At 47.2% G+C, this 22,776-nt stretch overlaps 1 protein-coding gene across 4 annotated transcripts in view; it reads left to right on the forward strand.

The window, feature by feature from the left end:
* The window catches only part of LOC144115044 (uncharacterized), a 42,400-nt gene extending 38,483 nt beyond the window's left edge, over positions 1-3,917 (forward strand). For all 4 annotated transcript variants that reach the window (XR_013311212.1, XM_077649172.1, XM_077649171.1 and 1 more), the window contains one exon: positions 3,737-3,917. Coding sequence is in view for 3 of the 4 variants with exons in the window: in XM_077649172.1 (XP_077505298.1) it covers positions 3,737-3,870 (134 nt within the window). In the remaining variant the exon portion in view is untranslated. The remainder of the gene's footprint in view (positions 1-3,736) is intronic.
* Positions 3,918-22,776: the final 18,859 nt, after the last annotated feature.

The raw sequence follows: 22,776 nt of genomic DNA on the forward strand, positions 1-22,776 counted from the left end.
ATGAATATCTACCACCATGGTACAGCCTTCCTTCAGTGTGTAACTTCACATTGACACATGTAAACAAAGAGAAAATACCACACGAGCACATACTGCAAGAGTTCTTTTCACTACAAGAAAAATATAGCACTTACACCGAATTTTACACTGATGGCTCAAAAACAGAAAGTCATGTCGGAAGTGCAGTAATTCAAGGAACAAATGAAAAAATGATATGATTGCCACAGTATGCATCAGTATTTACTGCGGAATGTTATGCCATCTTTGTAGCTGTAGAACAAATAGTAAAACAAAACATAAAAAATAGCATCATTTACACCGATTCACTGAGTATGCTAAAAGCGCTGATTTCTACAAACGCTGCTGAACCCATAATAGGAAAAATCATACATAACATAGTTAAAATTACAAAGCAAAAACATAACATTATATTCTGCTGGGTCCCTAGCCATGTTGGAATTTTAGGTAATGAGAGAGCAGGTGCTTGTGTAGCACAAGCTAGAATTGGCCATATAAAACAAGTTAACATACCACAGAGGGATTTTTCTAAATTACTGCACAGTAAACTCAGGAATAAGTGGCAGATTGCATGGGACAAACAAACAAACAACAAACTACATTCTATAAAACCTGTTTTGGGAGAATGGACATCATGTACACATCAGGAGCGTTTCATAGAAGTTATTTTGTGTCGACTACGCATTGGACACACACACCTTACTCACAACTTCTTACTGACAAAAAAAGGCAAACCTCTCTGCGAAATGTGTGGTGATGAACTCACGGTAAACCACATTTTAATTGTATGCAAAAAACTGGAACAACTGAGGAAAAAATATTTCACAACATTGTACAATGAATACATCCCACTACACCCCATGTTACTTTTAGGAGATCAAGCACTGGTTGATTTTTCCAGCATTTTTAAATTTCTCAGAGAAGCCAATGTTTTATACAAACTTTAGATATAAAAAGCGTAACCTTTAACAAAAGCTCTAACCATGTGTTTGGCGCATCATATCCTCAGTTGCTTTTGCGCCATTAAAATCAATATAACTAACTAACTAACTGGTTCTGTACAGGTTGCCACACTCCTCATTAAATTTGGGCTGGTGCATATGAATACACAGCTACGTTCAAAAGTATTTTCTATGGAATAAGCCGTAGACATAGTAATGTGCAGAATTCATGCACATTCAGTATACTGATGCAAGGTGCCACGCCACCCCAGTGTGGCATCAAAATCGATCTGTAAATCTTGCTCTCAGGCCTCGTCATTCTTGTAGGCTATTGCGGAAGCAAACAAATAAAGTCTAGTTTCTCTGCGGTTCGAACTGTGATGACAAGGTCGTAAAAAGCTGTTACTTTTTGTGGAAATCGCTTGGTGCTTGTCCCGTGGCATTGCTGCTATCGAAAGGGATGCCAGAGTGTGCCTTCATTGGAAAGACAGTAAAAGGCAGTGCTTCTCAGTGATGAGCAAACCAACCTTTGTCAGCCCTCTTGTTCAAGGGTTCCTTCTTGAAAGCCTGAAATATTCTTTTGCAGTACAATGAGCAGTGTATGGAGCCTCTGAAAGCATGCAGAGTGTTCCGTTTAGAAATTTTCCAGAATTTTCTCAAAGTAGAGTTGTTTGTTTCTTTTGTGAAAGCACATGTAATGTCAGCACATATGGCGGTCACTCTTATGAACCATTAAAAGAAAGGAAAAACTTGTGAGCATAATTTTAACAAACTTCCAAATCTAAGACTCCAGATCACACAGGCACTTTTCATCTAGTGAGAAGGGAAACAGCTGCTGAAATTCCTGCACAGATCCCTAGGTGAAATGTGCCAGCATCTGTAGGTCCGTTACGGCCAGGGATTCCAGTGTGGTGAAACTCGTACACAAGAGTTAAGCGGGCCATTTCCCATCAAGAATGCTGCATCTGGGGCAGCATTCCACAGCTGGCGGTGTCGCAAGGGAGTGTGGAAGAGGTCTTGCTCTCACTTTTGTTGTAGCTTAAGCTGCTGTTCATAGCTTTTTTGTGTCATTCATGTTTCTCAACAATGCCACATCACGTCATGCGCCTTTTCAGTGTCTGAACTGTGACAAGAGCATCTCCACCGCAGCTGTGGCCTCGTGCTTAAGTGCTCGCTTCGGCTACGGGAGGTCGTGGGTATGATTCCCGCGGCCTCCAGTCCACCAGCCAATTAATCCAATATTAACAGGCGGTCCCCCGGCCTAGTGCTCGGCTCTCCAGGGGTGCACTGCATGGGAAGGATAGCCTGCGCCTCATAATTCCCATCAAATGCGGGCACAAAAACGTCTCCACGTGGTTAAAACCTGCAGTCCAAAACTCTCGCCTTGTGCCAGTTACAAAACTTACGTTCACTTCTCTAGCCTCAAGAGAGATGTGCCATAGCTCTCTCCGCTCACAAACTGCCTTCGAGCAAAGTGCAGCGGTATTTGCTTGCTACCGTTGTGGCTGGCTGGCTCACACGCATCGGCAGGTGTGCATGACGGGTTAAAAAAAAAAAGATGGTCTTCTACTGCACAAGGTGGATTTAGGGTTGCTTGACGGCGGAACTTATGTCTGATCCGTCAAGGCAACGGTTTGGTCGAAGACCCTTCTCCCAAGCATCTCACCCTAGATGAGCCGAGCACCATGGCGGGGAAATCTTAAAACCAGTGGGTACCCGGCGTCACTGGGAATCGAACGCAGCACCTCCCGAATTTGAGGCGGATGCTCTACCACAAGGCCGCGCTTCGGTGCTATGATCTTCGCCAAAAGGCTGAGAAATGAAAAGCCGAAAGATTGTCGTTCGGCAGCTTACAAAGTCAAGCTGTCATGTTTTTTCCTGAACACAGTTATGGCTCAGACTAATTGTACCATTCTACATGATTTTCCCGCATTCATTGAGATGCTCAATAAGCTTTAGGATGCGATAAATTATGAAGAGGAATGAAATGTTTCTTTTCATCACTGCATTTTGTGGAAACATGTTTGTATTGTAATTTCAAATATCTGTTTTATAATTTGAACTACTCGAAAATAAAGCATATCGCAGTACTGGCCGGCATTTGGAAAGGCCCTGATAAGCACAACATGTGTACGAGAGCAGACGATGCAGTGGTCCCTGTGTCACTACTTTTGGAGCCCACATGGCCAGGGGAGTGACGTCATAATGCACCCCGACACACAGAAACCGAAATCGCTCAGTATGAATAATGCGGTAATATTTAATGTTCATATTTGAATTGCGGAGCACGTATCACACACCGGGTGGGAGTATGCAATGTTTGAAACTAAGAACACTCCCACCAAAAATTTGATGTCTCTGCCCCTTTAAGGTTTTGGGTTTAGCATATGGAGCTTGTGACCTCCTGTGTGCCAGCGTCAGAAGCCTTTCAGAAACCCTTTCGTTGTTTGTCTTGACTGTTTTTATTCATTCTTGGTCTCTGCTTTGTACACACTTCTTTTTGTGTGTGGTTTCTCTGGCACATCTTGAACAATGTTACTTTTATTCTTTTTTTTAAGGGTCTTTCTAATGTCCATATGCAAAGCCACTACAGGAGTGCATGGGCTGCTGCTGTAGCCTGTTGGGAGATGTCCTTATCTTTTTTCCCTCATATGCATTCCATTTTCGGTTTGTTTGTGGGTTTCTCTTAGTGGTTTATTAGTTGCATTTTATTGTTGTGAGCTTGCATACTTTTTTCTCTTTTCATGGCATCCAACCCTGTGTATGACTGACACTAGTGGAGGGACTGCAGCAGCCGACCTTGCATGGCGCGTCATTCTCTGGTCCAAGGCACCTATTCCCCGTTCCAGGCTACTGGCTCAAGATTGTGCCCACAAGTCTGCACCTTGGCCTACAGGCAAAGTCGCATTAGGCCCACATTGGCCAGGACTTCCTTGCCAAATAAAGTGTTCCTACCGACACGCCTTGTCAGTAATTGATGTAGCGTGTGAATAAATGTGTAACAACTTCGTTGGCTGTATAGAAAAACCGTGTTACAAAGCAGTTTTTTTAAGGCCATTCCCAGCCACCACATTGTTTCCTCTGAGCAACCTACTCATCTTTGAGGTAAGTGCTTGCCGTGTGTCGCATCACAGTCTGAAGTGTTGCTGTAGAACTGCATGTTGCCTTCCTGTTTATGCCATTGCAGCAGAAAATGCTCCACAAAGGGAATGAAAAAAGAAATTTCGCCAACATACTGCTTTGAGACAACTGCTAAACGTGTGCTGAAGCCCATTGAACATTGTAATTGAGGCCCTTTGAATTGAATGTTCTTTATAGGTATTTTACAAAGGCAAGATAACAGTCCTAGCAGTGCTACTGGGATTGCTACTCGCTGCAAACGAGGCGGATTCTGTAGCACTGGGCTCTTGCTGGCAGTTTTTGAAATTCGCATTACCCGAAACTGCACTGTAAAAGAGCATAATGAAAACGATGTCTTCCCTTGTAATTCATGCCATGCAACATGACATGGAAACCATCACATGGCCAGTTTATCCATTGCCTTCAGGTTCAAGACATCTGCCAGTTTCTATACGGTAGCTTGCGACTGTTGCACTGGAAAATTACATTTCTCTTGAAGGCACTTTTTGAGCAGGAATTGGGTTTACCCTGGTTTTCGGGGTTTATGTTTTGGGTGCACAAACTGCGTAATATCGGACTTTAAGTGCCAACAAGAGGCCCTAAATATTTGCTAAATTTGATTTATAGTCTTCTCTTACTGTTGTAACCTATCTTTTCTCAAGCAGAACGGTGGCTGAGTGAATACGCATCACCTGTTAATGTCAGATTATTTTTTTGTTTCTCAGCTGCTGAGGGCCATTATTGCCACAGGGGTATGTAAGGTGTGTACTGTAGACAGGGAAATCGCTTAATTCAAACCGACGGTATTTACAAACTGGCACTTCGCTCCCGTCAAAATTGCGCATTTCAGTGCGACAAAGCATACGCAACGGCCGTACAGCTTACCTGTCCTGACCGATGAAGCATGGCAATGCAGCGCGCTGCATGTGGTCATCGTGGAGAACCACTCGTCTACTACCCCCGTCACACGGTGCTTTCGAAGTGCAGTTTCTCTCCCCAGCTGCCCTCCTGTTCCTGCCACGACGTGGGACCAGTTTATTTTACCGTATGCGGGGCCTATCGTGTGCAATCTAAGGCGCCGCTGACAGTGCTGATGAGCGGTCGCATAAGAATCAAAAGACCCGTACCAACCCTTGTGGTCGGGCTCTCTTTATTCCGAACTCTGTGTAAAGAACTATTTTTCGGTCCTCTTACCCTTTGTTTCTAATCAACATAGTTTGAACAAATTTTCGGTCACTTAATAGTTTTAAGTATCGAGGCGTAGAATGCCTGACCATTGGTACGTGGCCATTTATATATTTCCCACCCATGGCGAGCGCACAATTTGTCCCTAAACGTAATGACCGTTGGATATATTGTCTTCATCTTCAAAAGACCTGTCGAAAATCTCAAAAGTCATTATAGCGACAAATTTATATATGAGACTGCTCAAAGGGAGCACGACTAGAAAACCACCGCCGCACACACGCGCTCACTCTTGGCGCTCTTAATTCAGTTCCAATAGATTGACCGAAAGTTTGTGCTATAAAAGCGAGCACGAAACGACGAGAATTCACTGTGTGAGCGTGTGTTTGAGGAAGGATCGCGCATAAAAGGTTTTACCACTAAACGCACTGATTATAGTGCTTGCATGAGGCACAGCCAAACGGTGATATCAATATAAGATGGAATTCCTCATCTGGCGCTTCCAGCCCTCGCAATGAAAAGAGGTAGGATTAATTTTTCCCTTTGCAAAACAAACATCTAGTAGAACCAGCTGTTACGTTCGCGGTTGCTGCGTTTTTCCTGGTACGTTTTTTTTTTCATATTAGTCAGATAGTCCAGCTGCCACAGAAGCCCCTACAACTGAAACTCGATCGCCTATATCTGTTACATAATGCAATTGTTGCATAATTCCCTTGTCGTACGTCGCAAAAGTCATCTCACGATGGTAGTTTACACCGTCCCGGAATTCGTTCAATGCGCGCGTAATGGCGACACCGGCCAGAAAAAGCGATACTATACACGTACTCTATATAGGCACTTGTTCGCCGCTGCGTTCGGCGGCGTCTGGAAGCACCCAGGCCAACGCCAACATACTTACAGACCATGTGATTTTTGTGCGTCTGTTGGCACAGTTACATCGACGCTGCGACGCTAGCGCAAACGATAGCACAAAAAACGAAACTATGCCGCGGCAGATGGCACAAACAGTGCTGTACGAAATGCGCTTGCGTGGGTTCGCTCCGACAATTTTGTTTCTGCCATCCGCTTTATTGTCGCCTGCACCTTAAAATACAGAATTTCTAGATTCCAATATAGCGATGATTCTATGGGATTTTTTATGCGGCCACCGCGATAGCAGCGAAGAAGCGCGCGCGTACCGCATCTTCGCACGCTCCAGGCATGCTCCCTCTTCATTGCTTTACCTTCCACAAACAGCTGCTAAGGCTAACCGAGACTCATCGCAGTGCGTTTCTGAAGGACGGTATTTGCTTATGTCAGCTTTGTTCCCCTTTCCCTTATATATCGTGTTCATTCTACTTGATCGCCATTGGATGTGCCATACTGGGCACATCCAATGTGCCCTGTATGTCCCACAAATCCTCTTGAATAACGTTGCCGTAGGCTCGCCTGATATCCAGAAATGCTAGCCATAGAGGCCTGTGTTCCTTTTCAGCAATCTCTATATAATGCGTCAATGAAAACAGATTGTCGATAGCTCCAACCTCCTCTGCTTCCGGAACCCATTGTGTAGCTCCCATAGCACCCTCTCGTTCTCCACCCAAGCCTGCAGTCTGTCCTTTATAATCTGCATCACCACCCTATAAACCACGCACCTCACTGTTATGGGACGGTATTTGCTTATGTCAGCTTTGTCCCCCTTTCCCCTATATATCATGTTCATTCTACTTGATCGCCATTCATCCACTATCATTTTGTTCACTACCTCTATTAATGTTTGCTTGGATTTCGGTCCTAGCTTCTTTATTAACGTAATCGGAATACCATCTGGTCCTGTCGACGTGCCACGTGCGACGTGCCACGATTTGGGGCAGGCTGGGAAGAGGCAACAGGGTACTGCTACCCGCCTGCGGCCCGTTTCACATGCATGCGATTTTCGCCTGCGACACTGCGAATTCTGTCGGTCTGCGACTGGGGAGGGCCGTCGGTCTAGTCGCAGACGGCTTGAGATCGAGTTCCGTCCGGTTGGAATTCAGTCGCAGCGTCGGTGTGTTCGCTCTGCGACTGACCATTGGGGAGCGCCGAGACGGCGTGCGACGTGCGGTCACGTGGGAACTGTTACCGCGGTGGAAGCAAAACTGTTTATCCTAATCAAAACATACGGAATAATGCCTTGAATCTAAAAATACGCTGGTCATAAAATCATCAACACATTCTGTGTGATGTTTCTGTCGCGTTTAATAATAGGTTGCCTATGCAAACACCAAGGAACCTTGCCGGTTCTTCCGAGCGAATTCGTTGTGTCGGTGTCGCATATGAAAGCAGTGACCAAAAATCGCACTGCGGCCTCACCGACTACAGCGGATACGGGCCGTCATCGCCCGGATTCGTCACCACTTCCCCTTGCCAAGCTACACAGGGTTCAGGCTCCCTCCCCTTTAATCCGGGGTAATTGTCGCTTCGCTGGATGCTGACCCTTTTATCACATATGTCTGGAACCCTGCGAATAGTGATGCATGGCAATGACCTTTACTTTTATGGTGGCCAAACATGAAATGGTGTTCAGCGAGCACGAAATCAAGCGATTTACTTCGTCACTCTTCTGTTTTGTGTTAGTGCTCAAGAAAAGACATTTCATTCCTACAAAGCGTTCTAGAATATTGCGTGTTGCGGAACTTGCATACGAGCAGGCAACAAAGTTCTTAAACTAACCATGAACGCTATAATACTCATTAGGAAGCAGTTTCAAATATGTCTTGAAGAGACATGCCTAGGTAACAAAGCACTAGAAGGGAGGCAAGCTGAAGCGGCAAGTTTGTTCGGTTTGTGTAGAACAGTTGTTTTGTTTGTATGCTTGGTTGTCTTAGTGTTTGCATTAAATGCCTGTGCTCATTCCAACTCAACCGTTTGTTATATCCGCCCTGCTTGACATCGCACGGAATGTTGCACATCAATGAAAAGAGGATGCTAAAAATAATACGCAGACGCTCGTGCTGAGAGGGCGAAAACAGAAGACCAAGTAGATAATGTAGATAGACCTTGTTGCCATGTCAGTGATTATAATGATGCAACATAACGAGTCTATAAGGGCTTGTTTATTGACACCACTTGCTGTGTATGCATGAGAACAGAGCTCGGCACAGCACACATGCATTTTAGTTAAGATAATGCAGGTGTAGCACTGATCAGACTGCAACTCTTGTTCCTGTGCTTGCTGAGCTGGAAAATAAATTTGAATTTGCAGCCTACTGCAGCTACACTTGCATTGTGTCGCTCGTTTTACTTCAGAGTGGGACTGACTGGCACCTCTTAGCTGTTTTCAAAGTGTAGGAACATTACTGCAGGCTCTCAAACAGCTTTATTTTAGCCGCCGTCTCGGCCACTGCCCATGTACTCCCTCTTGCTGGCTGTCACTCCTGAGCATTCCACCTTTCCTTTATTGTCAGCTGCCTTGCTGTATCTACTGGGTGCCAAGGGCTGCATACGGGAGGCCCAGGCATTGCTGAAAAGAACTCACTCCACCGACTAGTGCCCAAGACATTTTGCCTGTCAAATTTATCATCCTAGGTGGTCACGTTTGTACTCTTGCTGTGCAGGAAGACAGATGGCCTTACTGGCAGCGGGCACGACAGATGGCGTAACGGCTCGAGGTGGCAGGGGAGGCCGGTAGCTGGCACCAGACGGGCTGCCGGTAGAGGAGGCGAGACACTGACCCCAGGGAAGCGTTGCCCTCCGAGGGACACCTGATCCCCTTCGACACATCCCCAACGAGGCCATCGGCTTTCCCATCGTAACAGCCGCGGGTTCCTAGGAATTTGGCGGGTGCCCTTGGTCAGCTGCATGAGCAGCGACGGCAGAAAACCATTGGGCGAGGATTACCCGAGAAAGAGAAAAGAAATTCCAGGAGAAACGCGGCGGAGGCAGAAGGGACAACGGAAAAAACTTCGACCAGACACGGGCGAGGCGAACGGATGCAAGATCGCGTCGGTCTACAGTCAGCGAAGCCGGACCTCGGGGACCGCAGCAAACTGACCGCCAGCTGAGACGCCCAAGAATCCTGAGGCCTTGACCCATCACAGCACTGCCAGCCGAGACGCCGGGAAGAGAGGCAGACCACGGGAGAGCCGAAGCAGCCGCGGCCCGCTGATGCAAGACGAGCGGAGTGGAGCCCCAACCTGCCGGACCGACAGCCAGGACTTCTAAAAGCCAGCGGTGAGCGAACCACCAGTTTCGCCTTCAGGCAGGGAGGAATAAATAATGTTTTTCCGGGTTTTCGCCTTGTTGGTTCACTTCTCCTTGCTTCCGCAAGACCCGTAGATTGTGTGACCGACCCCCGACAGGCGAGGACGTCACAGGTGGTGGCAGCGGTGGCATTTTGCTGAAGTTGTGGCGCGAGACATTCACCCTTGCACCGAAGGAGAAAGGGCCAACATGTCGCTATCGCAATCACAGAATTCTCATGACGGAATGTTAGGAGCTAGTGCACTAATGCTGGGCAGTATGACTCCAAAGTTCACATGGGATGACACTGGTCCCAAAATCAGGGACTTTCTGCAAATTTTTGAACAGTTGGTGAACATGGGAGGATGACAGGAAAAACAAACGATTGGGATGGAGATGTGCAAAATGGTGGCGGTGGCTCAGGATTTCGCATGGAGGGATGAGGAAGTGGATAGCGCTGCCACATACAAATCTTTCAAAGCGCTTGCATTGAAGTGTTTCGATAAGGAACCGGTGAGCATGAAAGTTGTAAAGTTCTTGAACGCGCACCAGAACCTTAGTGAAGATGCACGCTCTTTTGCGAGCCGTTTGAAGAGACTCGATGTGGAGGCCATGAGGGACGTTATGGCGAGGACACGTTGAAGAAAAGTGCAAGACACAAGATCCTAAATGAACAACCTCTCTCCCAATTCCTTAATGGCTTTCGTGATTATGAGGGGAAAGTCTGCAGGTTCAGATTACCGCACGTTTAACGGTAGATGAAATAGGTTGAAGAAATAGACCAGGCGGCATGTGGAAAAAAAACGTAAGCCTTGAGAGGAAAGGATTCACTAACACATGAACAGGAAAGCAAACAAAAACAACACTCGCATAAGACAAAGAAGAGCTTGAGGAAAAAAGGAAAGGTTCACTCAGCGTTCAATGTTCAGCGAAAGTATGAGCTTGGTAGATGGTGCTTCAAGAGAGGAGGTGTGGCGTGGGGAGTGCAGTCAGTGGGCTCCGGTCAATGCACTGATAGAAGCGTCGCATGGATGGTGGTGGTGGAGAATGGATGGCGGTCTCCACGGCAGGCCTCAACACTGCCGTAGGAATTCGCCTCACCTGTGGAACGCAGGCGCGGCCCCCAGGTCAGGTAGCCCGGGGAAGCAGCGGGGCTATGGAGGCGGCCCGCTTTCAGAGGCTGCCGGCCACGTGAAAAGCAGGAAGCACCGGCGCCTGGTTTTGGTGGCTCAGGCTGTCGACGGCAGCCTGTCTAGGTCTGGCAGCCCGGACTTCTGCAGCGGAGGCCCAAGCCTGGGAATTCGGGGAGCCAGCAGCAAGAGTCCCCGTTCGTTGCCGACTGCATTCCTCCTGTTCTGCCCCAGCACGCGCTCTAACTCTAAGCCACGTCTCACTTCTCTTCTTCTCGTCATGAGCGTCTTCGCCAGCCGCAGTGTGGCGCCGGTGCCTTACAGAAGAGCCCCCCCCCCCCCCCGCGAAGAGTATTTTCCAGGGAAAAGAAACTTTATCGGAACAGCGGCGCACTCTTGACGGTTGATGAGGTCGCTGACAAGCTGGAGACATTTCACCGCAAAAGGCACACCCCACAAGACACACCACGCACCACACACATACAGCACGCACCACCCGCTGGGTCACGCTGGTCCACGGTTCACCCCACATGCGCTTGAAACGCAGTATACATGCAAAAGAAGTGAACAAATCAGTCAACAAAGCAGGTGGGCAAAAAGCGTTCAAGACCTTATGCACAATATCACACTGGTGTTGTGCCTAAAGTAACACCTCCAAGTTCACAGCTGGCTCAAATAATCCGCGCCAACATTTGTGGATCCCTTACTGTGCTCAACTTGGAACAAATACTTCTGGAGCACGAGGCTCCATCGGAACACGCGGCTGTTAAAATGTTTGACCTGGAACTAATACTTGAGCGACTGATGGTCGGTTTGGATCCTAAACGTTCGTCCATAGAAAAAATACGGTTCCCTTTCCCTTCCGGTGGTAGCGCTTCCCTTTAAATGAGGATGGGGATGAACGCCCGATAATGTCGACCGCCACTCGCTCAAGTGGTATAGAAGTGAGAGGTGTTCGGCCCAGTGGAGCGATCCTCAGCTTCCCCTTTGGCACGGTGCGTTGGCACGCATCACAAGACCTGACAATTTTTTTTTATGTCAGCCTGAACCCCAGTCCAATAAAAATCACTGAGTACCCTGGCTGTAGTTTTTCGTATGTCCTGATGGCCGAAGAGTGCACTCTCACGCGCCAGCTTGAGGACGTGAGTGCGCAAGCACTTCGGTACCGCTGCTTGCTCGATTACTTGACTGGGACCTACTTGGTATGATCGGAAAAGAACGCCGTTCTTTAGATGAAGGGAATGGGCAGTCTGTCCCTTTCCAGGATAGTGTTGCCCTAGATTCTTCTGACAGACCTCTAATGTAGCGTCCTCCTCCTGATGCAGACGAAACTCTGGCTGTGACAAGTGGAGCGCGTTACGAGCGGGGCTTTTGCTACACTCCGAAACGTTCATTGCCACAGTAGGGGCGATATCAGCCGAGCCTGTGAAGTGTCTCGTGGACACAGGTTCCAGAGTCAGCCTGTTAAAGCGCAGCGCACTGACAGGTATAAACTCCAACTAGGAGAAGGTGTTCTAAAGGTGCGAGAGCCAGATAACCCTTATCGGCATCACCGGAGACTGTAAAGGCACGTTCAGCGTCTACCGCATGCCTTTGGCACTTGGCTGCCACGTATTCATTAGCAGTTTTTTGTGTGCGACGACAGTGGCGTGCTTCCTGTAGCCGGCATCATCAGACAAGACACCTTAAGAGACCAATGGATCGACAGGCTGTTCAGCCAGGGTAGGCGGGTAGGGTACTCGGGTATTCGTGTAGGCGGAGCTTATATCCCAATCGATAACTGGGTGCCCAAAGGCCGGCGATACAGAATCACGCGTGCGATGGGCCCGAAGGGAACCTACCCGTCACGCTGATCGAGACTACGGTGCTTCCGGCGATTAGTGAGTGCCTTCTATCTTGTAGGCGTTTGTGACCCTTATCAAGGGGACAGATGGTGGTGATAGAGGTGTCTCGACTGGAGGTTAATGGACTTGTAGGAGCGCCCGCCCTCATTACAACATGCGAAGATGAAACTATCCCGTCAGGGTGGCCAACCTAACCCTTCAGAACATACGCCTCGGGAAAAACAGGGTACTCAGGGATTTGATAAGACGTGGCGGTAGACAAGCCGATTCTAAATATTAACTCTAAAAGAACGGGAGTTGCGGGCACGGTACGCATCCGAACATGGCCTCAAATGTGCTCATCTTTGCCTGCCTGCAGGTTCCGCTACTGACCGGTGCATTTACAACGCCATCAACTATGTTCAGCGAGCTGGAGTACAAGCCGATCGCCGAGCCTTATCTTCAGCCGCCCTCAGTGACGGCGAGGTGCGCTGTCTACAACGGAATCTACCACAGGAGTTTTCACCAATCACCGTCGACCACGGTCCTGCCGATTGTCTAAATAAGGAAGCACCTGGATCCTCACAAACTCAGTTGCGGGCACGGTACGCATCCGAACATGGCCTCAAATGTGCTCATCTTTGCCTGCCTGCAGGTAAGACAGAGTGCACGTTCGTTTCGAAGCAACCATTTGTCTCTTATTGTCGTGCCGTGCCCCCGTACACTGTTTTTGATTTTGTGTGATTGCTGGTCTGTATTTGTTAAGCTTGTGACAAGTGGGGATGTTGAATTGAACCCGGGTCCCCCTACCGTTGATGAGAAGCTGGAACAAATTCTTCAAACACTAAAGAACTTACGAAAACGCTTGGTGATTTTAAGCGCGACCAGCGAGCAGTACAAAAGGACGTTAAAGAAAATGGTACTGCTATAAAAATTCTCGAAGACCGTCTAAATAATCTTGAATCTGCACTTTCCAGTGTAAGTAAGACACAAGAAGTAGTCAGCGAGTTAAGAAAAGATATCACTCAGCTTTCGAAAAAGGTAGATTTGGAAAATCGCCAGCGGCGTAATAACTTGATCGTATTTGGACTGCCCGAAGAAGATGAAACCCCTGATGATCTGTCAAAAGCTGTAAATGAAAAATTATTAACTGTGGTTGGTGTCTGCGCTACGAGTATAGAGCGAATGCATCGCATAGGAAAAAAAGGAGCATCGCGCCGGCCGGTGATTTTCCGATTATACGACTTCAAAGAAAAGATTGCAATTTTACAAAACTGCAAAAAGCTTAAAAACACGGGCATTTCTGTTGGGGAAGATTTTTCAGAGGGTGTGGTTTATCGCAGAAAATGCCTCAGGGAAAGTGCCAAAAACGAGAAGTTGAATGGAGCACGTGTGCGTCTAGTGCACGACAAGTTATATGTCAATGATAAGGCGTACTACTGGGACGATGATGCTGCGACGCGTGTGGCTTATCAGGTAGCTCGTCACAGCTCAAACGATAACACCCCGGAGCAAGCGGAGTCGCCTTACTGACTTGCTAACCGTAATAAATTTGAATGCGCGAAGTTTAGTGAACAAGACTTCAGATTTTGAAAGCATCCTTCTCGAGCATGAACCAGACATAATCGTTGTCACTGAAACGTGGCTTAACGAGTTTATGGATAGTACAGAACTTCTCCCACCTAATTACACAGCTTTCCGTAAAGACTGTGGAACTAGAGATGGAGGTGTTGCCGTTGTTTACAAATCCAGTATTTTCTGCATTGAAATACCGTCACCACCAGAACTAGAGTGCGTCTTGTGCAGTATGAAAATCCGTACTATCTCTTTCACAGTCATTGCGGTCTATAGACCTCCGGGTACCACTGAAGATTATATACAGTCACTAAATGATTGTTTAATACCCATGTTTGCTAACACAACAAAGAAAATTATAATGGCTGAGGATTTCAATCTGCCCCATATAGACTGGGTAAATTATAAGGAGGGGACGGTTGATGTGGCAACATCCCGTGCCTTTTTAGATCTCGTATTTTCCATAAATTTGGTTCAACTGGTCAGCACGCCTACACGAATGCATGAATCCGGAAAATCCCTACTTGATTTAGTCTTTCTGAGTCAGTCAGCAACACAATATCATTCACGCTGTAACGTTATGAGTGGTCTTTCCGACCATATGATGGTAATCGTCCGGCTGGCCATCAAGTGCCAAAAACTCAACCCCGCAAAAACTGCGCTAGTCCCTGATTTTGCTAGAGCAGACGATGTAGGGGTACTGGATTGTCTAGAACAAGGCTTCGACGGTTTCAGTAATTTTGTAACTCTTGAATCAACATCTGTAAATCAAGCATGGGAACTGTTTAAAAAAGTAATTCACAAATGCATAAAATCCTTCATTCCTATACGCATCAAGAAAGTTTGCAAGAGAAATCCGTGGATATCGCGGAATATTATTCACATGAAGCGCCAGTTGAAACGTATGAGAACAAGATGCGCAAATACAACCTCAAATGCAACAGATGAAAGGGTTAAAAACCTTTCCCAGGCATTTAAAGCAGAGATTGCGAGAACAAAACAACGGTTTATGAATGAGTCATTAACTACGTTCATTAAAACATCTCCGGGAAAATTCTGGCGGTACCTGTCAAAACAGAAATCCCCCATTCCGTTCTTAAAAAATGCTTCTTGCACAGTTAGTGATAGTAGTGAAATGGCATGCCTTTTCAACGAATATTTCGAGTCCGTATTTACCTAGGATGATGGTACAACACCGCATCTAGAAGACTCGCCAAACATACCGTCTTTACCGGATATAAAAAATAGTCACGACGGAGTTCTTAACCTTCTTCTTAATCTGGACACGAAAAAATCCGTGGGACCGGACGAAATTCCTAATACCTTCCTAAAAAGGTACGCAGAATGGTGTTCCTACTATCTTGTAGAAATATCTAACAAGTCTCTTCTATCTGGTGACGTCCCTGGCGACTGGAAGTATGCCAAAGTAATACCAATACATAAGCAAGGAGCAAAACATGATGTAACAAACTACCGACCAATATCTTTGACGAGTACGTGTTGTAAAACATTAGAACACATTTTAACTAAACACTTAATAGAATTTGCTGAAGCAAATGGGGTGCTGGGAAGCCATCAGCATGGTTTCCGGCGCGGATATTCCACTATTACCATATTAGGTGAAGTTGTACATGACATTGCCAAATGTATCGACGAAAGAGGGCAAATAGATATCATCTTTATTGATTTTAGGAGAGCGTTTGATAGAATATCCAAAAAACAAATACTACAACTTCACAACTTATTGAAAAATAATATTGTAATAAAATGGATTGAGGCCTACCTAACGCATAGACAGCAGTTTGTTTTTCTTAATAACGTTGCCAGCTCAAATAAAAATGTACGATCAGGTGTTCCACAAGGCCCTGTGATAGGTTCTTTGCTTTTCTCTTTGTATGTTAGCGATATGAGCACCGGCTTTTCACCAGAGATAACGATTAAACATTACGCAGATGATACTATTATTTATTGTAATGTAAAATCTTGTGATGATCAGAAGAGACTGAATGACCATCTGGACATAATCAGTAACTGGTGCAAACGGTGGCAAACGGACATGAACACAGAGAAGACCGTTTGTATGCATATGACACGTAAAAAACAACCCTTTGTATTTTCTTATAAAACTCATGAGGTCATTCTAAAAGATGTCGCTGAGTTCAGGTACTTGGGCTTGTGTCTCAGATATGATCTAAATTGGTCATCGCATGTAGATCAAGTTTGTGATAAGGCGATCAGAAAGCTTTGGACGCTATGGAAGAAGCTAACTGATGCCACGCCAGATGTCAAGTTGTTAGCATATAAAATGACAGTCCTACCACTACTTACCTATGCAAGCCCCATTTGGGAGCCATACACTGAGCAGAATATTTTGAAATGTGAACGTGTGCAGAACAAGGCTCTTAGGTTCATTTATAATGCTTATTCTAGAATGCAGTCAGTTTCAGAACTAAGAATAAAAGCTGGATTAACCCCTGTTAAGATAGAAATGGAACACAATAGGATTGTTTTCTTTTATCATATTTTAGGTGGCTATTACAAAGTAAAACTCGAAAGGTACATTGTAGCAGACAGTTCCATCCACTCAAGGACAAAACACACTAAACATATCAAACCATTGACTTACAAGACACTCTTTTCATTATTCTTTTCTCGTGAGGACAATAGATGACTGGAACAAACTACCCAATGAAGTTATAAATTCTGAGACTAAGGGCTTTGAAGCTGCACTACGGGAATATTCTATGAGTGCGTAAAAAAAATGTATTGTATACTAGCCTTGTCACCTGTCACCCTCTTTGTCATCTATGTACATTGCTCTCTGTTTTCTTTTATTTAACTTTTGCCAGTCGGACCTACTCTTAATTATAATTGCTGTACTTTGCTATTACGGCCACGCGCCTATTGTTCTTCACATTGCACCACAGCGGTTGACGTTTTTGTGCGCTATTCAAATATTTTCTTTTTTTTTCCTGCCGTCAGTGACGTGCAAAAATTCCTAATGTTCAAAGAGTTTCTTTTTTGTTTTTGATTGTATTTTACGTGCAAAAGTTCTAACAAGATGTGTACTTTGTAAAACTGCAACTCATGCCTTGGCCTGTGCCGGCAGTATGAATAAATAAATAAATAAATAAATAAATAAATAAATAAATAAATAAATAAATAAATAAATAAAAAATAATTTACTGAGGGTGTTTGAGTGCTCGCACATTGGGGAACCACAGAGGATCGATATCGAAAGTCTGGTTTTGGAGAATAGCTCAATATTCCGAACCAGCAGAACCAACCTCGAGCTTTGCCAGGCCATTAAGCAGCAGATACCCACTGGGGACGCTTCTCCTGTCTACCGTCGAGCCTAAAGGATCCCTTTCGCTAAAATGGAGATGGAAGCACAGATAGACCGGCTTAGGGCCGGCGTCATCTAACATTTTATGTCACCGTAGGTTGCACCAGCCTTACTGGTAGCGAAACTTGATGGAAGCTACCGTTTCGTGGTCGACTATAGAAATCATAGGGTCACTAGGGTGGACCCCTATCCATTGCCAAACATTCACGAGACCCTGTCGCAGCTTGAGAAAGCGAAGTATTTCACTGTGGTGGACATGGCGAGTGGATACTGGCAGATAGAGATGGATACCCGTGAAAGAGAAAACAGCTTTCAACACTCCTTTCGGGCACTACGAATGGGACCGTATGCCAATGGGACTCGTAAACAGTGCGGTAGTATGGCAGAGAACGGCTGACGTCATACTAGCAGGCCTATTGGGAAAGCTTAGCTTTGTGATGTGTACCTCGATGACATCATTATTTACAGCAAGTCCTTTGAGAGCCACTTGCGCGATGTGAAGAAGGTGTTGAGTACTATTAGCGATGGGGTCCTTAAGCTGAAACCGGCCAAGTGCCAGTTCTTGAAACCACAGGTTAGGTACCTAGGACGCGTTGTCTTGGCTACAGGTGTCCGGCCTGATCCAGAGAAGTTGAAGTGCGTGAGTTTTCCATGACTGAAGAGAGAAACCTATGTCCGCCAGTCCTTGGTCTTGCCTTCTATAATAGATGTCGCATTCTCAATTTCACTGCAGTAGCCAAGCCACTGACCGCACTAACGAGCAAACAACCTTTTCTGTGTTCTTCTCAGGGTGAGAGAGCTTTTCGGCAACTAAAAGACAGACTTGTGGAAGCGCCTGTTCTTCGCTTCCCAGATTTCAGCCAGCCGTTCATACTAGCCACTGATGCATCTAAGCATGCTCTAGGCGCAGTCCTCTCACAGATGCATGGCAGCGAGGAACGTCCGGTAGCTTACATGAGTAGACAGCTTAACGCAGCTGACCAGAATTACGGTGCAACCGAACAAAAATGCCTAGCAGTGGTGTGAGGAGTGCGCCACTTTCGTTGCTACCTCTTCGGACGCGCTTTCAAAATTATTACTGACTGCCAACTCCTGAAGTGGCTAATGAATGTCCAAGACCTGAACTCTAGACTCGCTCGCTGGAACCTGCAGCTCCGGGAATATAGCTTTCAAGTCTTTCATTGGCCGGGCAAGACAAATCAGAACGCTGATGGGCTCAGCCACTCTGCTGTAGCTCGCATAACAGTTTTTCCCCTCGGTGGAGTGGGCCCCTCCACACGATGAGCAGAGGAGGGACCCGTAAATTAGGAAAATTGTAAACGAGTGTTTTTGGTTTATGGGGGTTTAACGTCCCAAAGGGACTCAGGCTATGAGAGACGCCGTAGTGAAGGGCTCCGGAAATTTCGACCACCTGGGGTTCTTTAACATGCACTGACATCGCACAGTACACGGGCCTCTAGAATTTCGCCTCCATTGAAATTCTACCGCCGCGGCCGGGATCGAACCCGCGTCTTTCGGGCCAGCAGCCGAGCGCCATAACCACTCAGCCACCGCAGCGGCTGTAAACAGGTGTGAGAACTCTGAGGGAAAGGATGCTGGCCGATTTTGTCTGGATCAGCAAGGTATTCTAAGGTTCAAGGAGAGGCCACACGGAACGGGTTGGAGCGTTGTTCCGTCGTCTATGAGAGGGGAAGTCCCGTGGTTGCATCACGCAGCGCAGGCCACCTAGGCTTCCGAAAAACCTGTCAGAGGGTCAGCAAAGGGTATTCTGGTCTGCTCAGTACTGTAGAAACTGAATTCTGCATGTTTCCAAAAATCCTGAAAGGAAGGAAACCCGCTCCACTGCAGGTTTTTTAGGATTTACACAGACTGTTCGAGAGGACTGCCATGGATGTCGTAGGGCCTTTGCCGAGCACGACTTCCGGCAAAAGCTACATTCTCGTATTTGTGGAACCCCTGACTCGGTATGCCGAAACGTTCGCTCTGGAGAACCAAAAGGCTGAGACTGTTGCGAGGGCATTTGTCGAAGGGGTGGTATTGCGTCACGGAGTTCAGTCACAGCTACTCACCGACCAAGGAACTAATTTAACCAGAAAGCTGATGCAAGCTGTTCTGAATGCAACGGGGCCGTCGAGAGGTTGAACCAAACGATGATTAAGATCCCTTTGCTCTATGTGCGCAGAGATCAGCGTTATTTGGATCTTTGGCTGCCATTCGCAACATCAGCTTACAATTTTGCCGTGCACGATGGAACTCAGGCAAGGCCCTTCTTTCTACTTTACATGAGGAAACCAGTGCTCCTTGGGGTTGCATATGAGGAACCGAAAGGTCACTATGGCACCCTAGACGACTACCGGGCTGAGCTCGCGCAAAGGTTAAGTGACACACACAAGACGGCGAGAGGGGCCCTCCGGTCGGCCGCAGAGTCACAAGTAAGGCGTCTAGAAAATGCTAGCAAGGAGGTAGATTTCAGGGCAGGTGATAGTGTATCTGCGCGCCCAGGTCCCATCAAAATGGCTCGCGAGGAAGCTGTCACCACGGTGGGTCGTTCCATATTGAATAGTGGCGAACCTGTCCAACATGACCTCTTTCATCCGCCACACGCAGTCTGGAGATGAGAAGATAGTCTATGTTAATAGGCTGTGTCATGCCAGAGGTGCCGAAGCCTCCCCTATGAAGTTCGGCGCGACCACGCCTGATGGTGAATTTCGGGTCTCCACCACCCGATGTCTTCTAAAATGGTTTGCAGAGCGTTACACCAGAGGTATTGTTAGAGCTCACCGCTCGCTTCGAGGACACCTCTGCTAACTCACGACTACGCCATAAGAAGTCGCGAGCCGCCTATATACCCTCCATAATCACTTATAAACTTTGTAATACGTTTTCGGGATCTAGCATATTCCTATGAGCTGCTGTGATCATTTCTTTTTCATGCTAATAGCCAGCTAGGTCTTGAAAAAAGAAGAGAATGAGGAAGAGCGTTTACTTTACTTGTTCTCGTGACTTTTCTGCGGTTGCATGTTTTACGTGAAGGGCGAAGTTGTCCGCCGTGTGAAATTTACTCCTCTGCCTGGGGCGGACTGAGGGTCCGCCCACATTGTGCGTGCCATGCAACTGGTGCCACTTCAGCTCGAGGATGATGTTTAGCGGATTTGATGTACTCGCACTGTGACTATTGCTAAAAGATTGAGTTGCGAACTTTTCAACGTACTGCCGGTTGTGAAAGTGAGGTGTCCACAAATTTTTCTTAGAAAATTTCTCTATAAGAGGGGGTTGTGAAGGGCTGCATATGAAAGGCCCAAGCGTTGCTAAAAAAATATGTCTCCGCCGACTAGTGTGAACGACATTTTGCCTGTCTTCAAATTTATCGACCTAGACATGTCGGCAAAGACGGTGGTGTGGAATGCGGCGGGCGCTACAGAAAACAGACGGGCAGTGACAGCCAGACGGCTAAAGAGGAGAGGCCGCGCGCAGTTCCCAACGCTATCGAAGACTTCCCTGCGGCCTGTTGTGCGGTGTCCCCCCACCGGCGCACGCAGACGGGCACGTTAGTGCGTTTGTGTGTGCAGGCCGACAGGCGGCCTTACTAGCAGCGGACACGACAGACTGCGTAAGGGCTGGCTGGAGGTGACTGGGGAGGCCGGCGGCTGGCACCAGACGGGCTGCTAGCAGAGGAGGCGAGACACTGACACCAGGGAGGCGTTGCCATCTGAGGGACACCCGATCCCCTTCAACACATCCCCAATGAGGCCATCGGCCTTCCCGTCGTAACGGCCACCTCTTCCTAGGAATTTGGCGGGTGCCCTTGGTCAGCTGCATGAGCAGTGACGGCGAAAAATTATTAGGCGAGGATTACCCGAGAGAGAGAAAGGGAATTTCCGGAGAGATGCGGCGGAGGCAGAAGGGGCAACGAAAAAAAGGTCGGGCAGAGACGGGCGAGACGAACGGACGCAAGATCGCGCTGGTCTACAGTCAGTGAAGCCGGACCTCGGGGACCGTAGCAAACTGACTGTCAGCTGAGACGCCCAAGAATCCTGAGGCCTCGACCCGTCACGGCACTGCCAGCCGAGACACCGCGAAGAGAGGCAGACCACGGGAGAGCCGAAGCAGCCGCGGCCCGCCGACGCAAGACGAGCGGAGTGGAGCCCCGACCTCCCGGACCGACAGCCAGCTCTTCTAAAAGCCAGTGGTGAGTGGACCACCAGTTTTGCCTTCAGGCAGAGAGGAATAAATAATGGTTTGCCGTGTTACCGCCTTGTTGGCTCAGTTCTCCTCGCTTTAGCAAGACCCGTAGATTGTGTGACCGACCCCCGACAGGCGGGAACGTCACATGCGCATTACACTACTTTTCTTTTCAAAATACGTTTTCCAACTACGGTAACCATTGTTTCTCTTCTTTTGAGGCCTGTCCTGAAGGAATCACTTGGCTGATGTTGTGGGGCCTTGTTGTTGCCTGTTTTGGCATTTTTTCCTCTAGCTTTTCGAAGAACTAGGAGTTCCTTTTATTTTTTGTTCAACTGAACTGTTAATTCTATGTTATTGTGCTGCCTGTGGCTGAGAGTGGCGTTTATGAACGCCTCTTCCCATCTCATCGCAATGGCAGACTCTCCAACATGTGAGCAGCGGATGTGATGAAACGATCAGGCACCTACTTTACGACTTCCCTCGTTTTAAGCGAGAGCGTGCCATCCTGGCTGCTGCACTTCGCCGCTTGGTTCTCTTATAGAAGCAAATATTCTGGTATCTTGGACAAAACCTGCATCACAAAGGAAAGCGATGAAGGCGCTCCTCAAGTTCCTAAAGGACTCAGGGTTGAATTCCAGACTGTAAACTTTACTTGTGCACCCTCTGTCCCCTTATCACAGTGGTCAGTGGACACGTGAAAAACTGATTTTGTTGCCGCTTTCTTTCTTTTTTCTCCCTTTGTTTCCCTCCTCAGGTGTAGCGTGGCCTACTGGGCGTCGCCTAGTTAAGCTCCCTGCCTTTCTGTTCTTCTGTTTTTCTCTCTCTCGATACGGTGCATTCCTGTTTGTCTTCAGAATCGGTGGCAGCTTCAGCTCATTTTTCCATCTTCCTTCGTCAGCGTGAGTTGATATCATTTTCAGCAAGGCTCGGTTTATCCGCTCCACCTACCCACTGGCCTGTCGCTGATATTGCATTGTTTTTCACTTGGATTTCTCGAGACTAGAAAGTCTGCTCCTTGGATGTAAAAGGGCCTGTCGCCTGGCACGGCTTCTTCTGGGTTTCCAACAACAGCATGTATGTCATTCCTCTACGTTCGAGTTGTATTTGTTCTGGTGCTCTTAGTCACTATGGCTTCTGCCACCACATCCCGGGACCAGGGCTGCCACGAGGTCTCTCCAGAAAAGGGGCTTCATATGTGTACTGCCACTTTCATCAAAGGGTTTCCTGGCAGCTCTATTGGTATCAGATGTTCT

Source organism: Amblyomma americanum, chromosome 1, assembly GCF_052857255.1.
Source record: "Amblyomma americanum isolate KBUSLIRL-KWMA chromosome 1, ASM5285725v1, whole genome shotgun sequence".
NCBI classification, from domain to species: Eukaryota; Metazoa; Arthropoda; class Arachnida; order Ixodida; family Ixodidae; genus Amblyomma; species Amblyomma americanum.